The sequence below is a fragment of the Apis laboriosa genome, unplaced genomic scaffold, assembly GCF_014066325.1.
Source record: "Apis laboriosa isolate Shangri-la unplaced genomic scaffold, ASM1406632v1 scaffold20_cov151, whole genome shotgun sequence".
NCBI classification, from domain to species: domain Eukaryota; kingdom Metazoa; phylum Arthropoda; class Insecta; order Hymenoptera; family Apidae; genus Apis; species Apis laboriosa.
Genome location: NW_025222327.1, coordinates 332,212 through 355,648, shown reverse-complemented (window position 1 = coordinate 355,648; position 23,437 = coordinate 332,212). Strand labels below are relative to the sequence as shown.

Genomic DNA, 23,437 nt, shown 5'->3' with positions numbered 1-23,437 from the left:
GACCTATCCCAAACTCCAGACAAGCGACAGACGCGATTCCTAGAAATGCATAGTACGCATTTCCAGGAAAAATAAGTAGGTCACTGGGTCGCGGACCCATTCATAATTTCCGTACGGTCTTAAGCGTTACTTTGAGTCTTTATATCTCGGTAACCGATTGAGATAATGGGATAAATCAAAAAGTGACTTCATTGGCATGATTTTCTTTATTTCCTGAGTAGATTTGATGACAAAATTTTTAGATTCTTGTCTCATTTTTTATTCAAAAACTTGAAATCATTTGTGACTTTGTATGTGATTGCAATGGTGCATTAAACAAAAACAACGAATTGATCGAATTTTTATGCACTTAATGTATTTCGGAAATTACGAATTTGTTTTCAGTCTTTCAAATTATCATTTGTTTGATTCACTTATTAAAAAACCTAAAGGTTTTCTTTCTCTTATTTTCATTGAATATAAATGTATAAAATTCATTAAACACGAATGAAATATCTCATTTTTAAAATGACTCAACACGACTGAAATTACTTAATACCATATATTAATGCTTCTTTTTTTTTTTTTTTTTATTCTTTAGGCGAAGATTGGTATTCTTTGTTTCGCTTGCATCTGGAAATAATGGCATGGAAAAGTACCGCGTGGAATTTTTCGTAGCCCGTAGGATTCTCGTCTCCGGTTGAAGTACGTTTCCTCTTGGTTTATGAAAGTTCTAGTAACCAACGGCCAAGAGGAAGTGCTAACGCCTCGAAGGCACTTTAAACTTTCAGCGACTGAAGCACTGTCTTTAATGGCTGTAATGGCCACTGCGGATAAGGGCTGAGTTTTATGAACGAAAACACCAGCTACATTTTGCATACATCTGTCAAAGTTTTCTCTCTCTTTCTCTCTCTCTCACGTTTCGGTAAACTGAACAACTTTCGAAAGCTTGTAATTCAATCTCAAGTGCGAATATCTCGCTCTTCGTTATTCGTCGAGAGTTTACACATTATTATCACGAATTATGCAACAATTTATTATTATTATTATTTTTTTTTAGTATTATTAATTTTTCCAGATTTTTTTCTTCGTTCAAGAGATTATTAAATATTAAAAAAGATGAAAAATTATGATATAACGATATTTAGTGTTATAAACATAATTATATTTCATTGAATTATATAACACGAGTAAATATCGGAAATATTGAATTATAAATTATGATTTACAAAACTCTTTCAATTTGTTATTTTGTTTGTTAATTTGACTGATTTTTTATTATATATTGAATTTTTATTATATGTTATGTTTTATATATATTAATTTTTATGAACGAAATACTAATGCGATAATAATACGATATTATTATTAATATATTTTAAAATACATATTTTAATAGTAAAATTGTAAATAATAAAAAAAAATAAGCGAAAATAGTACTGTTAATTTTAATTTAACAATAAGATAGCAACAGTAACAATGTAAAATAATTATTTTTTCTCTTGTTTCATATAACTAATCATAGAATATATTACAAAAAAGAAATTATTTTTTTTTTCAATTTATATTTTCTTTTAGTTCATAATGGAAGAACGTCACGCACATTCGGATTTCTTCTTTTGTTATCTTGTGAATAACACAATCAAAGATAAAATTATATTTATTCTTTTTGTAAACGAGATAATGATTTATCTTATTTTGATTTATTTTCTTTCATGATAATATAAAGATTAAACGAGTAAAAATATCAAAAGAAGAAAAGAAATTAATTTTTATATTATAAATCCAAAGAGAACATCTTTTTAAAAGTATAATAATAATAACATATTACACAATATAAGAAATATAAAGAAAAATGTAAAAATTATGAATATACTCAAATCAATAATTACAATATAAATGATGAGATTCAATGTCATATGCTTAATTTATTATTATTTTTAACTTTTTTCGACCTATTTGTTTTTTAAAATTCAATGAGATAATTCGAATTATGAGTCATGGAATAAACTCGATTTCTGAATAACAAATTAATCATTGATTTCATTTTTTACATAATAATTAAAAATATTTAATGATTTGATTCTTCATCATGCAAAAACTATGTATTATTAAATCAATTGTTTGAAATAAATATTAAAAAATTATATTCTCTGCTTTTATTTCAAGTTTAAAATTCTTTGGATCAATGATTTGGATGATGGAATAGATAAGTTAACAAATTTCAAACAGAATATTACGGTCGAAAAAAAGTTAATACAGAAAATTCGTGATAATTTAAAGCAAATCTCTTACCCACGATGGCATCACGTATCTGTCGGGCGTTCTGTGATGAAAGTTCAGCACCAACACTGTCAGAACGACGCTGCTCGCCACCATGAACATGATGCAATTGAAGTACGACCCTGAATTCGGGGTGTTCCAGAAGATACCCCGAAGAAAAGAACATAAAAAGGAGGCGATTAGTCACGGCAATGGATCGAGGGATCCACTCGATTCGTCTCTAAGAATGAAAGACTGTAGGGCTACTTCAAAAATATTCGACGATAAATCAAATTCTCATCGAATCGTGTGATCGTTCTTCCTTTTCGTGTTAACCTAATTGTTTCACCCCTGGTAATCTTTCATTCGTTTCAGTGACCATCCTCGCACACACATACGCGCGCATTGAGGATTTGTTCAAACAGATTCGAGGATCGAGAGTAGTTGAAATAAGTATTTACACAAGAAATATTAAATTCTAATTAACCCATTCATATTTAAGATATTATTATCTATATGTACACGTAACATAATATTTATTGCTTGCGATTTATTTCAGCAAAATCATATACAATTACTCATATTAATATTTAAAAATTATCCCATTTTTAAATTTATTTTTGTACAAGAAATTATTTTGTAAATCTCACTGGCTATTAACAAAAATATGAATTTTGAATCCTTCATATTTTCATATTATTAGCAACATGATATTTAAATAATTTTTTTCTGCAAAAGATAATAAATTGAGAAAATAATATTAACATGAGCAATTACGTATTTAAATTTTCAATCATAATTTCTTTTCTAATCGACAAGAAATAAATACATAATCGATTATCTTTCACATTTCTACATATATAATTTGTTTACAAAGAATAATCATCTCTCTCGATCCTGAATCTCTCTAACACTCGTGATCAAGAGCACGCATTCTCACACGATCACATAACGTTTTCCCATTCATTCCTGGCGATCCTAGGTCGTGTTCCCGCCGATCCTTTTGAAGAGGATTGTTCCAAACGAGGAGGAGAGAAATGCAGAGACGAAGGAAAATTAGGCGAGCGAAGAACGAAGAGAAGTTGGAGGGAATAAAAATTAAATAAAATAGAAGGAAGAATATGGAAGAAATAGGCGAATTGTAAAACGAGTAAAGCGAATATTTGCATGCATTCGAAAAACAAATAAGCGATTTCGCAAAAAATGTTTTAACTTTAGTTTTATTTCCGCCAACGACGTCGAGAGGACTCGTTATCACATCGTTCCTTAACGCTGTCATATTTTTGATTCTTGTTTGATTATGGACACACGGTATATAGGTGTTCGAAGTAGAAAATTTAAGGGATAATTGTAGAAATATCAGTTGAGAATTACTTGTACAAATTATAAACAATTTTGTTTTCGGTTGGATAAAAAGAAATGGAGATAGAACTATCTTATTCTATCTCCAATTCATTTCATTAAATGCAAAATTGATTGTAACTTAAAAATATGATATTACACTTTAACAAATATTTTTTACTTTTATCCCTTTTTTCTTTTTTTTTATTTTGAAGTTTTTAGAATCTTCATTTAATTTTTTGATTTGTTTCGTTCGAACATCCTGTATATGAATTCTATATAATTTTTATGAGATAAATTATGTGATATATATCTTTTATACCTGTTGTTATTCATGTACATATAATTTATCTTACTCTTTTCTTTTAAATTATTTAAAAATTAACAATATTGCTCGATCATAAAATTAAAAATTGCAAATAATACAAAAATTTTTAAAATAAACGACCGTGAACAAAGAACCATTAAAGATCCAAATTAACGCTGAATTTATCTTTTCTCTTATATATCCTTTAATCCAGAATATTAGAATCCTGAAATCGAAGAATCATCTCATAATTTATCTTTTACCAGAATTTAATTTAATAGACAGATTCAAAATAAAATCGTAGATCTTAATGTATAACCACGCAAATTAATTTTAAATTTGTCCTTTGTCGTGCAATATCTTTGATTTTAGAATCTAATATTCACGATGTTATATAGGATACGAGTAACGAAGTGTTAAGGAACACTTTAATAACGTATCCTCTCGTATCGTTTGTGGCGGTGTGCATCGCTAGCCTGGCTTCTACATTTTGAAAGGGAAACATCTAACACATTGGCATGCAATTACTAGAAGGATGCACAAGTGCCTTGGGTATTATAGCGCACGAATAATTGTTGTCTACGGAAGGATGCGCAGAGCATTCGCATAGAAGCTGCTCCTAGAACGTTCTAATGAAATTAAAATTAATCCACGTCTCGTTTTTTTTTTTTTCTCGTTCAGGAAAGAACGAACGTTAATATGCGACAGACTTACTGGGAGTTGTTAATTGTATCCCCGATCTGAACAGCGTTTTTGTGACGGATGTTTTGTTGTTTTCTGAGGATTATTATTAGTCACAATATTTTCGCCAAATATTTTTAGTTTTTTGAAGATCGTGCAATAATAACGTGTGTGTAATGTGCGTGACTTTGTTAATTTGTTAAGAAGATAAATAAAACTGTGAAGAAGAAAATTTGTGCGGTATCGTTATTCGTGAAATAATGAATATATTTTGTGATACGTACTGGTGTGGAATGTATAAAATATTAATTTAAAACAAGTTTTTAAAAATAACACTTTTATCCAAATTATTTCCCTCGTATTTTCTGTAATAATCTCTATAAGCATTTCATTATCGTTAGACTTGTCAAACTTAAATGTCTTTTTTATATAATCACACGTAAAATTTTTATTATTATACACAAATTCCGCGAAATTTATTAAAATTCCTTTATTTTCTCGTCGAAATTTCATATCCTTATATCCTATATTTTACTTTATCAGAAAACCTTGATAATGCAAATCCATCATTACGGTCAAATAATCATGATTTTCCGGTGTAAACGATCGTACTGATAACATTACTCTAAAACGTTAAGGTAAAGTGAAAAGAAAGAAAGAAAGAAAAAAAAAAAAAAAGAAGGAAAAGAAAGAAAAAAAGAAGTGAAAGTAGAAGGAAAGGGTTAATCTCGGCGCGAGAGAGAGAGAGAGAGAGAAAGCAACGTTAAAGAGGGCGGCTTTTAAAGTATGGATTATCTTCATAGCGGAGTTTAACGGCTCCATAAAGGCTGTCGTAAGCGTCACTGATGTGATTAATCGTTGTACACGAAAGCGGTTACCTTCGTCCTTTATTAATGAATTCTAAAGCGAACGTCAGTCTACATATTTATAACTTTTGCTTCGTTTAGATACAGGCGTACTTCTTTTCGGTACTTTCACGCTTGAAATTTCTCGAGCCAAGAAGGGAGAAGGGGGTTGGATGACGGAATTTATTAAAGGAAAATGGAAATTCACGATGTGCTAAGCGAATAAGATAGTTTCAGATCTTTCAGGAATCGAATGAATTATGATTCATCTCTCGGTTTTGCACGTGTATTTTGATTCGTTTGTCACATTGCGTGTGATCGATTTGCAAAATAATTTTTAAGATTGTCGATTAATTTAAATTTTCTTTAACAAAATATTTTTTACATAATACTATGCAATTGGTATGAGTATTATATCATTATATTTAATCGAATAAGGAAATTATATAGGTGAAATGATCGAAATTAGACAAGATTCGAATTTACGATCGCATTCAATTACGTTCATTGAATCATCAGTTGCATATTATTTTTTACTTCAAAGATACTTGAAATATCGTTTAAGATATTAAGAGTGTACGCAATTTGTTAGAAAATTATATATATAATTTCAATACTATTAAATAATAATATTTAATACAAGATATTTTTCTTTATAGTTTTTTAAATAGTATAATAATAATTAAAAATTAAAAAAATATCTTAAATCTTCGAATATGCATTTTATAAATAGAACTAATCTCATTTTATGAATAGAACTGGAATAGAAAAATTAATCATCTTCAATTTACAACTAAATAAACAACATCATCAATGTAAAATATAATTTAACTTTTCCTATATATATATATATAAAATAACACATATAATCATACGTACTTTGAAACTTCACGACTCAAAAGTATCATTTCAATTATTTCTCCTCTCTACATCATCAGAAAATATCAATTCCAAAACCCTCCATTCCAACCCTCGAACTATCCTTTGCCAAATACAAATACACAGGTGCCTCGTAAAATATTAATAAAACCATCCCCTTTCCTTTTCCGGCGCTGTATTTTCCAATCAATCCCCCCCTCCTAACGATTCCACATCCATCTCCCCCTCCCGTTTACACACCGACCTGCTCCAAGAAGGATAAAAAACACGTTTCCTTCCTATCCATTCGCTTCACGAATGGAATCTAAAATTCATGCTTACCCTTAAACGTGAACGCGGTGTTTACGGTAAACGATTATCCTCAGTCGGATATAGGGCCTGGTAAACGTGGGCGTGGGCGTATATTTATTGCATGCACACGTAAGCAAACAAGCTGCACGGTTTGCACCACGGAATCACGCAAATTGCGATGATCTGTGCACAAACGCTTTTCGCGTAGTTTCATTAATGTGGGGGATGATAGCTTCACCCTGTTCCCGATCGTTCGCGGATTCGCGAGGCAGAGTTGATTCGTGAACGAATTTTGATTCGTGAAACAAGGGAGGGGGAGGGAGAGGAGGAGTGGTGGGGTGACAACGGGATGCCTCGAGAGATCGATATCGAATTTTTTCACCGTTATTTCGCGCGTGAGATGGAAGGTCGATTATAGGGGAATTAATTGGGGAATGGATATATTTGGAAAATAGAGGGAGTTCGATTTGTCAATGGGTCGGTGAAAAACTGAATAATTTTTTAACGTGGATGTTTATACAAGTAAATATTGGGAAAAATTAAGAAATAAACTAATCGTTTGCGAATTTATTTTATATTTGAATAGGTTGAAGTTGAAAAGTAACGTAGATGATGGGGATAAAATGTGTTTGAAAAGGATGATTTGTTTCTTTAACTTTAGTAAGAGAAATATTGTATTGCAAAAGATAAATTAATTATTGATTTGTTAGTTGGAATATTTATTCTGTATTCGAATAATGAATCATTTGAGTAGTCAAACTTCGAATAATCAACTAATATTGTTCATACACAATTGCATTCAATGTTGTTTTAGAAAATTAAAGATTTTATTTATGTTCCATTGTTATTATATATACTTATTTTTAATTCATATCAGATTATTTTCTTTATTTATTTAATTTAAATCAATTGTTTTGTAGAAAATTTTCTTTTATTTTAGAAAACGTGATTTTTAAATAATTTATTTATTTTTGTCAAGTGATTATTAAAATTCTCTCTGTATCGAAAATTCATATTAAAACCAAACTCTAGATTTAGTATATTATATCTATACATATATATATGGATATATGGAACTCTCTAACAATTAATATTTTGAATCATTAATCAATAATGACCTACTTTGTATTGGCCAAATATTCATCGACTAAAGTATTATCAATGAATATTAAGAATATCCAGATAATTTCTAATAAATTGTAAAACGAAGAATGCGAAAAAATCGAAACGAGTTATGCAACGTAATTGAAATAAGCTTTTTATTTCAGTTCACAGAAAACGAATTTACGCTCGATTAGCTCGGCAGATGATTTTTCGTTTAAGTATGGAAAGGATACGGAATTTTTTCAATCGATGCACCGTCAATATGGATCACACCATTCATTACACGGTCTAGTTAGCAACGCGCGTTTAATTAGCTGTTAAATACCAGTATTTGTGTCGCATACGATAAACAAAGGGATGTATGCTTGCTCGTCGTTCAAACAAGAGATTTATTTGAAAAGGATGTGAAATTTTTAATGGGAAATTTTATCGACCTTTGATTCCGATTGGTTTGATTTTTCGGTGTTCTCGTATTTTTTATTCTGGCTTATTTTATTTGTTTTCCAGGTACTGAGATTATCTGTATATTTTTTGCGTGAAGAAATCATCATAGTTTACTTTCATATTATTCTTAGGTGCAAATTAAACTAGTAATGTATAAAAATATTTTAAAGTTTGTTTTAAATCGTGAACATTTATTTATTGATCATAATGTAAATAATTTGATGATATTTTATTAGCTATAAAAAATACTTATATAGCTATTAGCTATAAAAGAAAAATATGATTGAAAATTTGGATTAAAAATTTATTTGAAGAAAAATGATGAATAGACAATTTATTTTGTTTCTTTCACGGATAAATAAAATATTTAATAAAAGAAGAATTGTGTTTCTAAGAATTCTGAAAAATATAATTATATAATTATAATATTTATTTGTATAAATAATTTTATAAATATCTAATTATTCTAATCTTTTATAATTTAAATTTCCTTCCAAATTTCTATATTAGAAAATGAATAAAAATAAAAGTTCAGACAAATGAAAGAAAGAAATCATAAATAAAATATATTGTGTATCAAATTGTGGTATATTTTAAAAGGTTCTGATTACGGAAAAATAGCAGATGAGAGTGTTAAATATTGAATAATATTGGATATGCAAAACGTGCTCGAGGAATGGTATGTAAATCGCGTGTTATACCGAAACATTTATTACTTTTCATCGTTCACATGCTTTCCCATTTCCCATTCCTACGATACTGGAAATTCGAACGATTCGTTTTACAGCGATCGATTTTACGAATTTTCATCGGTGGGACATGATCCATCAGTTGAAAGGGTTGCAACTTTGATGTATATGGGTTTACAAACGTGTTGACGTATAAGTATCGTGCAAAATGGTTGCCAAAAATGTTATCTTCGACAAGATTGAATCGAAGATGGAAAGTAAATATCTTGGAAGCTTTGAAAATTTTAAGAAAATAAAAATTCTTCGAGCTTAAGTTTTGTTTAACTAAAGTTAAAAACTTTAAGAATATATTTCGATATTATATGATTTCTATTTATGTATAATAATAATAATAATAATTTCTTTTATTAATTCCATTTATATAAAATAACTAATTTATAATTTATTATTCGTATATGTACGTATTATTTGCTCTTTTGTTTTCTGTCAAGTCTACTGATACGTATCATTTTATGCTTTATTTTAAAATGGCTGACCTCAACTCATGGTGTTTGACATTTTCATGGAATGGTTCCGAATCCCTGTTTCGAAAATGAAAATGTCAACCTGTGAAAGTGTTTCTGACAACAGGGAATTTTGTGGATTTCATTGGATTTTTTCTTCTCTGAATATATAATATATAATATTTTACAGATAAATGTTAATATATATATATATATTTTTTTATTTCTAAATAAGAAGAAAATATTTTCAGAAATTACATCTTCTCTCTCTGAATGATTTATATTTCAAAAAATTTTATAATCTTAAGATATCTACATACAAAATCATTTTCAGATATCATCAATCAAATTTATTTATACTTTGAAAATTTGAAAATATTTTAGTATTTTAGTATTTCATTAATTTTAATAATTTGAAATATCGAAATATCATCTTGAATAATTTTACACAAGTATCATTCAACTTTTAAAGAAATATGTACACGATAACATATCTATCTTAACGAAATTAATTTGTGAATAATTCTTTAATTATTTTTCCAAATCGTTTGATCTAAATTAAATAATTCTATTCCACTGTGAAAGTAGTTGTTTCCCAAATTATCTCTTTGTATTAAAACGCATACCATACATACAGACTCAAACTTGTTTTTCCCTTTAACAATTGAAAACCTTCATAACTCAAGCATCGTAAAATCTTTTGACGACACTTACAATCCATCTTTTCCCAATTTCTCCTTCGTTTCTATCTCCTCGCTTCCCTCTGGAGTTTTCTTTCTTTTCCAGATCTCCTCACCGTTCAAAGAGAAAACTCACACCCCCTTCCACCCTCTATTGGATCCTTTTCATCGATGGTCCTCGTTTATTTCGACCTGATCCTTGATTACTTCGAGCCATCGCTTTGGTTACTACGTCACGTACAGCTCGTTCATCCCCGTTCTCTTATCCAACTAGCTGTTTTCTCTTTTTTCCTTTTCTTTATAGCAGCTCCTTCTTAACTTTCCATCCGTTCCCAGTGTCCATTCCGTCGCTCGCGATTCCATGCTCTCAATCTGTCGTTTGATTACTTCACAGATTCAGTATCTTCCGCTGTCTTTTAGTTACTTTTTGTTACTTTCGTTAGGACAGATTTACCTTTTACACTTTTTCCTTTGATCGTTTAATCTCATTTCATTCGCTCCTTTTCAATTTGACTCGTCTCCTTTTCTTTTGCACTCGCTATAGCATTTGTCTTTTTTTTTTTATCATTACTTGTAAATAAATAATTATCTGTTGAAGGATTGTTGAAATATTTGTGTATATTCAATTTTATTTGGAAATGAAATAAAGATACAATGATTATAATGTAATAAGATTTTTAGATATTTCAGAATATTTTTTAATGTAACTGTTTTGTTTAACATTTGTAAATATAGTAAGTACAATTGAGAAGTAAAAAAATAAAGAGGATAATATAGATATTATTAACGTATTCTTATGTTTTAATTATTTTAATTTCCAATCTTTTTTATTCTTTATTTCCTTTTCTTTCTCTTACTTTCCTATTCTTCTTTTCATTTCTCTAAACTATTTTGACAAAATTAGAATAAATCATGAAATTTCAAAAGTGTTAACTAATTAGAGTAGTATAGAACTTTCCTGTATCTTTCCTCAGATCTCTTTTTTTCTTCACTCATTTTCTTTATTTCCTTTCCTTTTCCTCCTCTTCTTCTGGCTTTTTCCTCTACTCCTACTCCTTTATTTCTTTCAATTTACCTTCTCTTCCTCGTATTCCATGTTTTATTCTTTTCCTTTGCTCCCATTTTATCCTCGTCTGGTATATATATATATATATACATCCTTTCTCTCATCCCTCTTTCTTTTTCCATTCTCGCCGCGCAAACTTAATTCCACAATTAACCCGGTAGAGTAGATCCGAGTAATCTCGCGATTTTAATGACGTTGCTAGCGGTTCTTTAACCGTACGCTCGAGTTGTCGCTCGATGGACCGTGCATTTCGTGATTTTTCCTATCCCGAACTATCCTCGCCTCGTTTTCGAAACCATATATAATCCCCGATCTTTATTTTTATCTTCTGAATAGATTTGAGAAAATTTCTGGAAAATCATTGTTGGATTGGAATCGAATCGAGCAGCAGCACTTTTTCTTTTTTCGAAGAAATATTCGAAAAAAAGAATAAAGCTTTCTTTTTTTTTTTTTCGATGTAACAATTTTGCTCACGATGATTTGTTTAAATTTCAATTTCGTAATTTCTTGTTTAATGATAAAATACAATTGTTTTATTTATAGCTTCTTTTTCTTTCATTTTTCTTGTTGCATCAATTAGAATGGAAGCGATGATTATCAATTTTATACGATTTCGTTGTTACAATAATTGTCGATCTTTTATAATTTATCTGAAGTTTGATTTTGGAAATAACTCACGTCTTATATTTATATTGATTTTGTATTTTATGAATTGTATAGTTTGCTTAATTTTTTTTCTGTATCTAAATACGAAAGGATTAATTTATTTCTCTTTATTACGCTTGAATTACTCGGTGTAGAACTTTTTTTATATTGCAACAGGAACGTTGTTCCATACATGCTTTCGGTGTTAATTCTGTACTTTGTTTCGATAAATTTCACTCGTTATTTTAATTTCACTTCAAATTCATTGAGATTAAAAAATTGAAAAAAATTTCATTAAAGCTTAAATAAAGCTTAAAAAGTTTTTGTTTATGAAAAAATCTTTCTTTGAGAAATACAAAATACGTTAAATTTAAATTATTTTTAATCTTTCATTTTATTTTTTTATAACATGTGTGCTTGAAGAGAAATATAATAAAATATTTATATTTTTATATTAAACGTAAATATATTCGAAAATTTAAAAATTATCATGCAAATTTATTTTAAATTTTAATTCATTATATATTTTAAGTATAATTATGTAAATTTTGTAAAAAAAAATTTGTTCTCGTTATACATATTTATCGAGAGTAGAAATTGATAATTTTTTATTCAGAATTCTTCCCATATTTGCTCCAATAAACACGTTCTTTTCATTGTCACGTTTCCTCATTTCCATCGTATAAATGTTCCCTTTTTCTTTGTTCCTTCTTTCTTTCTTTATCTTCTTTATTCTCCCTTATTAAAATTGTTATTCTATTATTCGATATCACGAGAAAATTCATTTTATTCGAATGAAAACTAGGGTACAGATCAATTTAATAAAAATACGTATTTCAATTTTTTTTCTTTTTTTTTATTCAATATTTATCGTTCAATATTTTTATTTTTCTGAATTTTCCAATTATTCTGAAATTTTCAAATTTATTATGCAAAAGTTCTTCTTAAATAGATCTCTCTTTTCATTTGGTCAAATGCATGGAAATTGTACAGCAAGTCTATCTTCTTATTAAAGTTTATGAATCAACTACCTTATTACATTGTCGCAGATGAAGATTACTTTTCTACTAAGTTTTTCATTTGTTTCTTACGTTCCTTTGTAGATACTATTTTATTCTGACAACAGGCAAAGTTTAAATATTCTCAGTAATTGGTAATGAATAATCCATTGATTCATCATTACTTTTAACAACTGATTACCAAAAATGGTCATTTATTATATTAATAATAAAATTCATTATAAATGGTTCATTACCTTTAATCTTCTGGTTTTATGCTGTTTATCTCAAGAAGATAGTGATTTTGACAGCTTTCACAGTGATTACAATATAATTATTTTGAAAAGTTTGAAAATTACTTTACCGATGCATAAATACTGCATTTTTATTATATTTTCAATCACTTTTCAAGAATCACACCTTGATTCAACCAACATTCAAAATTCAATTAATAAATTATAATATCTATAAATATTAGACGAAAAATGTTTTTTTAATCAAATTTTAACGAGTAATATACAGATTTTTCAGAGGAAAAAACTTGCTTATAAAATTATTGACAATTCTTATAACGTTTATTCGAAGAAAGTTTGTAAGAAGTTCAGATATTCTGAATTATTTAGTGTGTATATATGGAGAGTAATTAGGATGGATTAAATGTTATAAGATATTCAAACAAAAATCGATAAGATCGACAATATCCTTCCAATTGATTTATATACAAAATCAACCCACTCTTCTTCTCCCTCCTTTCTTTTCGTGCATATTACATTTAACAGCGGACGAATTTCCCCTTCCTCCCCCCTTGCCCGGCAAAAAGGATCGTCTTTCACGGTGCAATCGCAATTTTCACTGTGTCGTCGTGGAAAGACGAGCGCGAGAGAGGAAAAGAAAGCAGCGGGCTGCGCTCGCTTCCGGGAAACCGTTTGCGAATGTTTCGTCAAAGCTGCGCCACCCAGCCAGCCACGCTCTCGAATACGCGCTCGTTCCGGTGTACGAACGCAGGGACACGGAAACGGAAGCTGGGGACGACCACGGGAGAATAGGTACGGCGAAAAGCCGTAGTGATTCTTTCTCTCGTATTTCGCGCGAGAATCTGTGTGTATCTCTCCTTCCGCCTCCGGTGCACCAGACCGATGTACACGCGTTTAAACAAGACATTTTTTTTCGAGACACCTACGAGTGAGACGCTCGCGAAGATGTGGATGTTTTTTCCTTTTTTTTTTTTTTTTTTTTTGGATTCTTCGCTTTTAGCCTGATTCTCTGAGAATAGGTTTTTTTTCTTTTCACGCAGGAGGTCGAGATTCTTTTCGGAATGTTTTCTCGTCTCGTTAGATTAGGTGTGTTTAATGTCACATTTTATATCATATTACGCGAGGGAGAATGGGTGAAGGGTTATGTTGTTTCGTTTGAAAGATTCGAATGAAACGAATGTTTTTTTGCATCTTGTGTTTTTAATAATTCTTTTATTATGTTTATCGATGTTTATGGATTTGCTTATGGTTTATTTTTAATTGCAATTTATCGATTACGAGATAAGAAGTGTAAAAAAATTCGCAAACGATTAGCTTGTTTCTTAATATCTTGTTGTATTGTTATATTATAAGTTTAATCTTTGGCATTAAATATTTGATTGTTTTTAGTAGAAAAATTGTTTTTGATTATCTTGATATTCAATCGTTGTTAAATTGCAATATTTGTATCGATATGATTTAATATAATGTATCTTCAATTGATAAGAATTTCATTTGTGCAATTTTAATTATAGATAAGAGATAATCATTGAATAAAAAAAGAAAGAAAAAAATATCGCAACTGATGATGCATACGATGAAACGTAAGAATTAATTATAGAAAATTGCGTGTACTTTATCACTTATTACGTGTTTCTGTTTTGCTCGATATAAATGGACAGATTATTAAATTGCATTCAGATTATTGCAAAAAGTTATTTTACTTGCTGGTGACATATTGTGCGATAAAGGAAAACGAAGGGACACGGAAATGGGATATTTGAACGACGAAAATGTGTCAGTATTCCATTAAAAAATATTCCACGACTGAAATTCGAATAAATCTGAAGGGAATGTTTCTGTCAGAATTACTTTTTTCTCAGAATTTATTCCTCTTTTAATATCAGTAATATCAGTAATATATATTTAAAATAGAATTTTTGATGCTAAATATCATCAGAATGAAATTGAAATTTTCAAATAATATATATTTGTTAAGCATATAATTTTGATAAAAATAAATTTTTCATTAGAAATAATATGAAATTCAAAATTTATTATTTAAGGAAAAAAAATGTTTAATGATTAAATAATTATTATGGTTTTTGAATATACAAAAAAATATGTTATATAAAGATAAATAAATCTTTCAATATAACTATATAAATAGAATCATTCTACATGTAAAAATGAATCGAAAATATTGAGAGAGAATAAAACTTTTTAATATAATAACTTTTTCTTAAAAAAATTAAAATTTCAAAATTTATCGAATACATATGCATTTTCAATTGTTTAAATTTGTTAATATTACTATTAATAATACATAAATACAATAAAAAGAATATTAGATATTAAAAATGACAATAAATATATTTATTCTTTTTACAACTTTTTAATATCAAATTAAAATATATATAAAAATCATTATATATTAATCAAAAGCTTTAAATTTAATTAAATTACACAAAAGCTTAAATTCAACCAAAATATCAAAAATATTTAAATTATTTTTAATTATTATCAATAAAAAGATAAAACTTAACCTATATATCACATGTTTTATTCATTTTTACGTAGAATTATTCTATTTTTTATTGTACAATTTACTAAAAAAAAAATTATTTACTCAAAATTTACTCAAAAAAAAAAAAAAATAAGAAATAAATTCCTAACATCGACTAATATCTCACTATAAGCCCAACAATTTTCTATAAGGAATCTTTATCAATTATTAAACTCAAACAACTAACACTACACCTTCCAATAAAAACTATCAATGTTCACCTATCTTCAACAATGATTAACCACTTCCTTGACAAAAATATTCTTTTCCAAAACGCTTTAACCAGCCTCTATGGAGCAACTTAAAAAAAAAAAAAAACAATCTCAAATATCTCTCTATTTCTACTTTATTCTAAATAAAATGTCACGAGTTTTTTAAGTGTAATGTGGCCACGAATTCGACGCGTCTTCCGACGATCGTTTCAGGAAACGATCGATTCGTCAGTCTCGTCGTTTCGAAATTCCACGAAATTACATTTTGTAATATTATGAAAATTTTGTAGCCATTTTCTTTTCCACCGTTTTGTTCTCTTTTCGGTATTCGAATGCAAGCATACGAAACTCTCGTTGAATGTGATCGATTATCGATTTCATTTTTTTTTATGCGCAATTTCGTTACCAAACGATCAAGCGTGAGGTTCTTTTTGGTTTGTTTTTTGGGATATTATCTGTTTGTACAGATGGGATGAGTTGGATGGATTTGATAGAAAGCAATGATTTTCTTTTTTTATATATTTTTTTCGTTTGAGAAAGAGATGTGGAGAGTAATGTGGAGAGAAGTGATTTTTTATACAAATATTTATAGGATATTTGAAATATTAAAATTTTTATATCTCGTAATTGCTCGTTAGAAATTTGTTCTTTCAAAATGCTGATAAAATAATTTACTAAATTTACAAATTCTAAAACAAACTCTTTCAAATAATAAAATTATATTATATAAAATTGATTATACAAATTATAAAAAAGTTTGTTAAATATTCCGACATAAATGAAACAATAAAAAAAAGAAATAAACAATCAGCAAGATAAATAAAACATAATATAATAAATAAAATAAATATTTTCCTTTAAATAATATTATATAATAAAATATAAAGTAATACCAATGTTAAAATCATAATTCAAAATGATAGAAATGATCGTTAAACAAAATTAACCAATTAAACAGGGATAACAAACGAGAACGAGCATTATTAGTAATCATAATTGCAATATTATTTCATTTGCGGGAAGCGATACGAATTGAGTCGATCGATCTTCCCCCGATTTCCGTTTCACGACGCTCGAAGATCGTTTCCCTTCGACCGATGCGACCGTTTCCTCTCGATCGACCCACGATTTTCGACGATGATACACGCTGCACCCGGCCATGATCCCCATGGTTAATTGAAACCCACATTGCCGTTTAATCTGTGATTCGCTGCTCACTTTATCAGCTCGAGGATATCGATACGATACGATGCAGTATTTGAATTAATGGATTTGCGATGATTCGATTCGATTAAAGATAAGCATTAATGATCGGATACTGTGTCCATGGATTTCACGAGGATGCCAAGGTTTACGAGGATTTTTGTTTCAATTGGATAATTTATTGGCAGATTTTATATAAAATTATTTTTGCGAGAAATTACTTTTTAATTTAATATTTGGATTCAATTAGTTAGAATTTAAATGTGTCCTTTGTACTTTTGGAAAAATCAGGGTTAATTTTTGCCAGATCTCCGTTTCACTTTCTCAGAAAAGTGAAAAGTAAAATGTTTGATTTAAAAGTTACGAATAATATTTAATACTCGTGGAAGATTATATTATATCTTATTTCAACTTTGAGAGAAAACGTTTGTACACTTCGAGCCTCTCATTTACACGATATAACAAACAAGTGATTATTATAACGAGCAATCATCACCCTTTGCAAACAATAATTCAAACGAAAGCTTATTTATCGTATTAAAAAAAAAAAAAAAAGTTCTCAAAGCCCGACTTTTCCCACTGCAAACACAGTGAATCCCCCGGCGAGTGAACAAGCCGGCGGGATTACCAAGAAATATATAAGCCCCGAGTAAAAACGTAAAAACAGGCCTGGCAATTATAGTTTCGTCCAATTTTGGCTTGAGTGTGCAGCGGTTGAAGACGGTTAAACAGCGTTAAATAACGTTATTATTCCGTGGCCATGACGCAATTCGTTCTCCTCGCGCAGGAAACGGTCGCTCGTTCGGCGTGCTTCCGCAATTTTAACCCTTTGCCCGAGCCCGTGTTAATGGAGTAACTACGGCTGCAAGTTTCAGCGGTGCCACTTCGTGTACAGAAGAAGTCGTGAGTGAGACTAATGAGAATAAAGTAGGAACGTAGTAGCAGCGACAGCAGCGACAGAAGAAGAAGAAGAAGAAGAGGAAGAAAAAGAAGAAAAAGAAGAAGAAGAAGAAGAAGAAGAAGAAGAAGAAGTGGAAGAACAAAATTGTTGAGAAGAGAGGAAAAAGAAAGAAGAAGAAGAAGGAAGAATAAGAATAAATGGCAAGAGTGAGCGATGCAAGACTGCCTGGACAGATGGTAATATCGTATAACGTGATATGCTCGCGTGTCCCCTAGGTTTGGAACGATATCAAGGTGCTTCCATGCTTCAATCGCGACTGTTCCAGAATTACAACGCACGGTGTCGTTTCGAGACGTTGGACAGTTTTGCTACGTGATGGATCCCTCGTTACCGAACAGCGGCATGTCGTTAAGCCTTGCCAAGACCTTGTACAATTTCCTGGATGCGAGAGGTCAACTAAGTCTCTGCGGGGAGGTTTGTTTGTGTCCCGAACAGGAAGCGAACAGCGATCTACAACTTCCAATTACGGAGAGGGAAGTGATGCAGCGCGTGAATTAGCGCGCTTTTTTCCACAAACGTTTCCAGAGTTTCGCTTGTAAATGATATATTTATCAGTTGTAATAGAAATTTGGAAGAAGCTTGGGTGAAATTAATTAATTTGCTGATAAAATGTTGAAATATTTTGGAGAAAATAAATTTCAATAAATCTAATGTAAAATTTGTATTTATATTTCGTTCTAAATAAATAATAAAATATGGTTTAGTTTAAAAATCGTACATTTTATCGAAATATCTCTGTTTTCAATTATGCTCTCTGGAATTATTCTACATATGATTACTTATCTTATCGCGTTATTCCAGGCATCGTGTATCATCACTATCGCACTAATTCACGAACATGCTCGCACAAATGATCAAGCTAAACGAGTTTACGATCGTGTCACGACAATCTTCGTGGACTTGCAATTTGACTTGCAATGTGTGCGAGACTTTCAAGAGATAGATTCACACATAGTTGGTCAACAACGCAATCTCGAAAGTGGGAAGGAAGAACTGCCTTGCAGAGTAATCAAAATTGCGACAGCGACAGCGATAGTAGTAGTGATAGATAGTAGTGATCAGCCTCAGCCTCGTCACGTGTATCAAGTTACCATACTACATACGAGAGTTCAACATTTGCCATTGCACAGCATTAATACGCAGGCTACAAATAAGTAGTAGGAAAGAGTGTGTGGTCAGCCAAGAAAGAGATTAACCCTCGAGTGGTATTAGGGTTGTGATCCCAAATCGTAGATTAAGTCCTTTAAAACACACTTGAAGTTATACCAAAAGTTTTTAGATTTTCTTTTTTTCTTTTTCGAGAAAAAGAAGATTGTTATGTCCATGCTCCATGACTTATAATGTATTTGTAGACTGTAAATATATTTAAATTTTTCCAAGAGTTGATTTTTTTTCCCTTCTTTTGGGAAGTTTAATTAATAATTGTTGCAAATAAATTAAAGTTGATTCTTTTTTATTGAAAAAGATTTAAAAAGATTTAAGATATAATGAATTATATGGTTTATAATGTATTATAGTTTATACTAATAATATGAATATTTAAAAATAAATTTTACATTTGTAAACGATTAAAAATTATTTATAAATAGGATATAATATAACAAGGTATCAGATATGATGATGATTGACGAATGAGTATTTTTTTAGAAATATTAATAACAATGAAAGATCGAACAGTTTGATAAAAAATATATTTAAAGGAGAAATTGTTTTTTTCTCTATCTAATCAATATGTTTCTCTCTGTGGTTAATATTCTTTTCAGTCAAAAAAAGCTATCGTTTTTATAATTTATTGTCAAAATAATCCCTAAAAAAAAAATGCATAAATTTTTAATATTTAAAGAAATTCGTTTGTATTCTAAACTAAATATTTCTACATATTTTATACTTATCACCTCGTTCACCGGTGTAATTAACTTGTCATAATAGCATATTCGTTTCGAAACTACCACTTGAGAGTTAAAACGCAGCTTGAGAAACAAAATGATAGAGAGAAAGAAGGAAAGAGAAACAGGATAGAGAAAGAGAGAGAGAGAGAGAAAGAGAGAGACAGAGAGCTTAAAACGGTGCTGGAAGAGATCATTTCTCTGCTTCAAAGCTTTTTCGCAGTGCAACGTATTAACGTATGTACGTCCTCGTGCATACACCAATACACAAGGGTGATCCGTTATAATTTATCCCGATGCATCAGAAAAGAGATGATTATTCATGGAAAAATAAATCGAGAGGCAAGATTAAAATTTTAGCATAGAAGCTTTGTTTTCAGCGAAAATTACTTTAAAGATATTTTTGGATACACGTGCACTTAAAATAAAACTCAATTTCCTTCCATTTCTTTGAACATTTTTACCCTATTTTCCATTTATAAATATCCTTAAGGAACATGAAAAGGAAAAAATTTATCAACAATTAAATTTATCTTATATTTTTATAAAAAGACGAAAGAAAAAGTATTCTGATAAAAGTATAAGATATAATACATCTCGTACGAAGTCTCTCGAAATTTTCTTTAATTCCAATCCTTTCTTGATAATATCCAAATATTACATGCTCTTTCTTGCCTATATTAAACTAAAGACTATTCAATTAACTGTTAAGAGAATCATTTTAATATTGTAAAATATATGCCACAAATCATTAATTAAAAATGAATAATAACACCCCTTTAAAAAAAATACCACAGATTGGAAACCATTATTACACTTATGATATGATTTTATTTGTGAATCTGAAACTTTTGCCTAATAGACGTTCTTATTTTTACGATTAAATCAGATTTATCAAATCTGAATTCCCTTTATGAGACTTCTTACGAGGCACACGTACAGTACACGTACACCCAACATCCTCCATTTCAGAGATCAGAGAATCGTCTAACTCTTTTTCCCTATAGAGCTTCAGCAGAACTTTCAAACCTTTGATCTACTTTTTCATGAACGATTTCCACGAGTATTGCCACTAACGAACCACCCTGCATATGATCACCATACTGGGGATGTTAAACGGAGACTTTTATCTTTTCTTTAGCCCAATCTGTCTAGAAAAATGATAAAGAGGATAGTTTCAGCCTGTCGTATTCATACATCTCCCTTAATCTTTTTCGATCGCAAAATTAGAAATATCGGTTTCTAATTTTCGGAGAAAGCAAAACGAATTCGGTGATCATGATCATCGATGGAAGGAGGAGTCACAAGAGAGGCTTTCGTAGCATCAATTAAATTCACTGTGAAAGGGTTGCAGAATCAATCAATTTTTTTTGAAACGTTTTAAATTGCTAGACAAATTCACAATAATAATCAAATTATTTATTATAACGACTATGATCTTTCATTCAATTAATAACAATTCATATGAAAGAATTTTTATTTATATTGAAATGCATAATGATGTATCGAATATTAATTTAATTTAGAAACGATTTTGTAAACATGATAATTGTCTGATGAATTAATCTTTTTCGTCGTTAATCATATCTAATTATACAAAGATATTCAAACAGTTTAGAATAATCAAATTGCTATAAAATTTCGTTCCTACACAGAATTCCATTTTTCCAAAAAAGTAAAATTAAAAAGTTAAAATAAAAGTCGTATCCTTTTAGTTTTAGTAGCCTGGAATAAAAAAAAAAGAAAAATTGTACATTTTAATCAAGAGAAAAACATCTGTCTCACGGCCTTGTAAATCTCTCATATTTTATACGAGACGGTGGTTTCATTCGTAAAACTTTCTTCCGGTAGTTCGAAACAACGACATGAAAATCGCCTATCCTACGTTTACCTTAATCACGGATTCTATCAATCTTTCATGGAACGCCGGACGTGGAAGTTTCCTCAGTTTCAGCGTTGCTAAATCAACAAGGGGTCGGGATCGTGCTATGACACGAGCACCTAGTGAAAAATGCAACGGGTCTCGTTGCATCGTAAGATTGCATTAAGTCCACAACCGGGCGAAGTTATCGTGCTACAAAAGCCGTTTGTGCTCCCCCTTTGCTTCTTATTTGTGTTTTGTGTTTTCGTGCACGCATGTCTGTCCTCGTGTCAAAGGGAATTGATCAAATTTTGTGTGCCTCGATCGTTCAAATTCTCGATTCGTGACAGTTTGTACACTGTGGAATATGGAATAATGTGCTGTAGTGTATACATTATTTTGAATCATTGTTCTGAAAGGTTTGTTGGTTTCGGAGTTGAGGTAAAGATGTAGATTTAATCATCAGAAAATTTATAAAAATAATAAATTTTGTGATGGACTGATATCAAAGTTAATAGTTTAATATTAATTGGAAAGATTAATTATGAAGAAAGAATTGTGAAGATTGTTGGTATTATATTTTGAAAGAATAATATTTATAGGAATATTATATTTGTTTAAGGATAAATAAAATTTATTGTATGTGAAACGAAGAAATAAGCATTTGTTTGGAAATTAATATTTTAATGTGTGTGAAATGAATATTTTACTTCTTCATTGTTTTTTCAAAGCTATTGAAATCAAGAATATTGATGTGAGAAGATCAATTTATTATTATAAAACAGTTTTATAGTTTCTAAATATTTAATTTTTATAAATTTAGAAAATAGATAAATAAATTTACTTTTGATATCATTAATAAATTTTAATATATAAAATATATAAATTAAATAAATATATTTTACTTAATATTTCCAAGAATAAAGTAATTTTTAACTACATGAAAATCTTGAAAATAATTTTGTACATTCAATAATATGAATATAATAATTTAAAATAAATATAAATTATAAAATATAAATTTTATTGTATACGAAAGTTGTTTTTACTATTTCAAAATATCATTTTAATACAACAAAGATTGAATTTCTGATAGATTATTATTAAAAAAATGATTAAAAAGATGATTTAAACATTAATAAACATTATAAAACATTTATTTTAATATTATTAAATTAAAAAATATCATTTTTCCCAATTCTTGTTTTAATTTGTTGAAGAAAGTGAAATATTAAACTCCCCAGGCTATAATAATTTACACATCCATTAGTAGAAAGTATAAAATTTCAGTTTGCTTTTACGAACGGCAACATAATTTTATGCAAATAATACAAAATGTCTGCACAAATTACGAAATTAAGAATTATAGTTGTAATGAAAAATAATTTGACCAACTTATAAAAGAGAATAGCCATGCTTAATTTTCAAATATCGATATCAAATTGAAAATTATTTTATGCAACGTGTAATGATAATTTATTAGCAATTAACAATGTAAAATAGCACGATCAGATACGATGCTGAATATCATGATGTATACATATCGTTATGTATTTTTTTTGTTGAATTATATACAAGAAAAAATAATTTTCTATTAAAATTTTTTTTCGCAGCAACCTCGAAAAATTCAACGACTATAAATTTACATAAATTCCAACCCGTTTACACGCATTTTGTGCTTCATCTCTAATTAATTGTATTGTATACAACGATTCGTTCTGGTTTTTTTGCTTCTCTTATTTTTCTTGCAAAAAAAAAATAATAAATGAAAATTGCAATTAATAATGGTTAAAAATTGAAA

At 29.2% G+C, this 23,437-nt stretch overlaps 1 protein-coding gene across 1 annotated transcript in view; it reads right to left on the bottom strand.

Annotated features, from left to right (window-relative positions):
- LOC122712746 (neuronal acetylcholine receptor subunit alpha-7) overlaps window positions 1–23,437 on the bottom strand; it is a 352,327-nt gene that overhangs the window by 6,347 nt on the left and 322,543 nt on the right. The window contains exon 9 of the mRNA XM_043932599.1: window positions 2,275–2,384. Coding sequence (XP_043788534.1) covers window positions 2,275–2,384 — 110 coding nt within the window. The remainder of the gene's footprint in view (window positions 1–2,274; window positions 2,385–23,437) is intronic.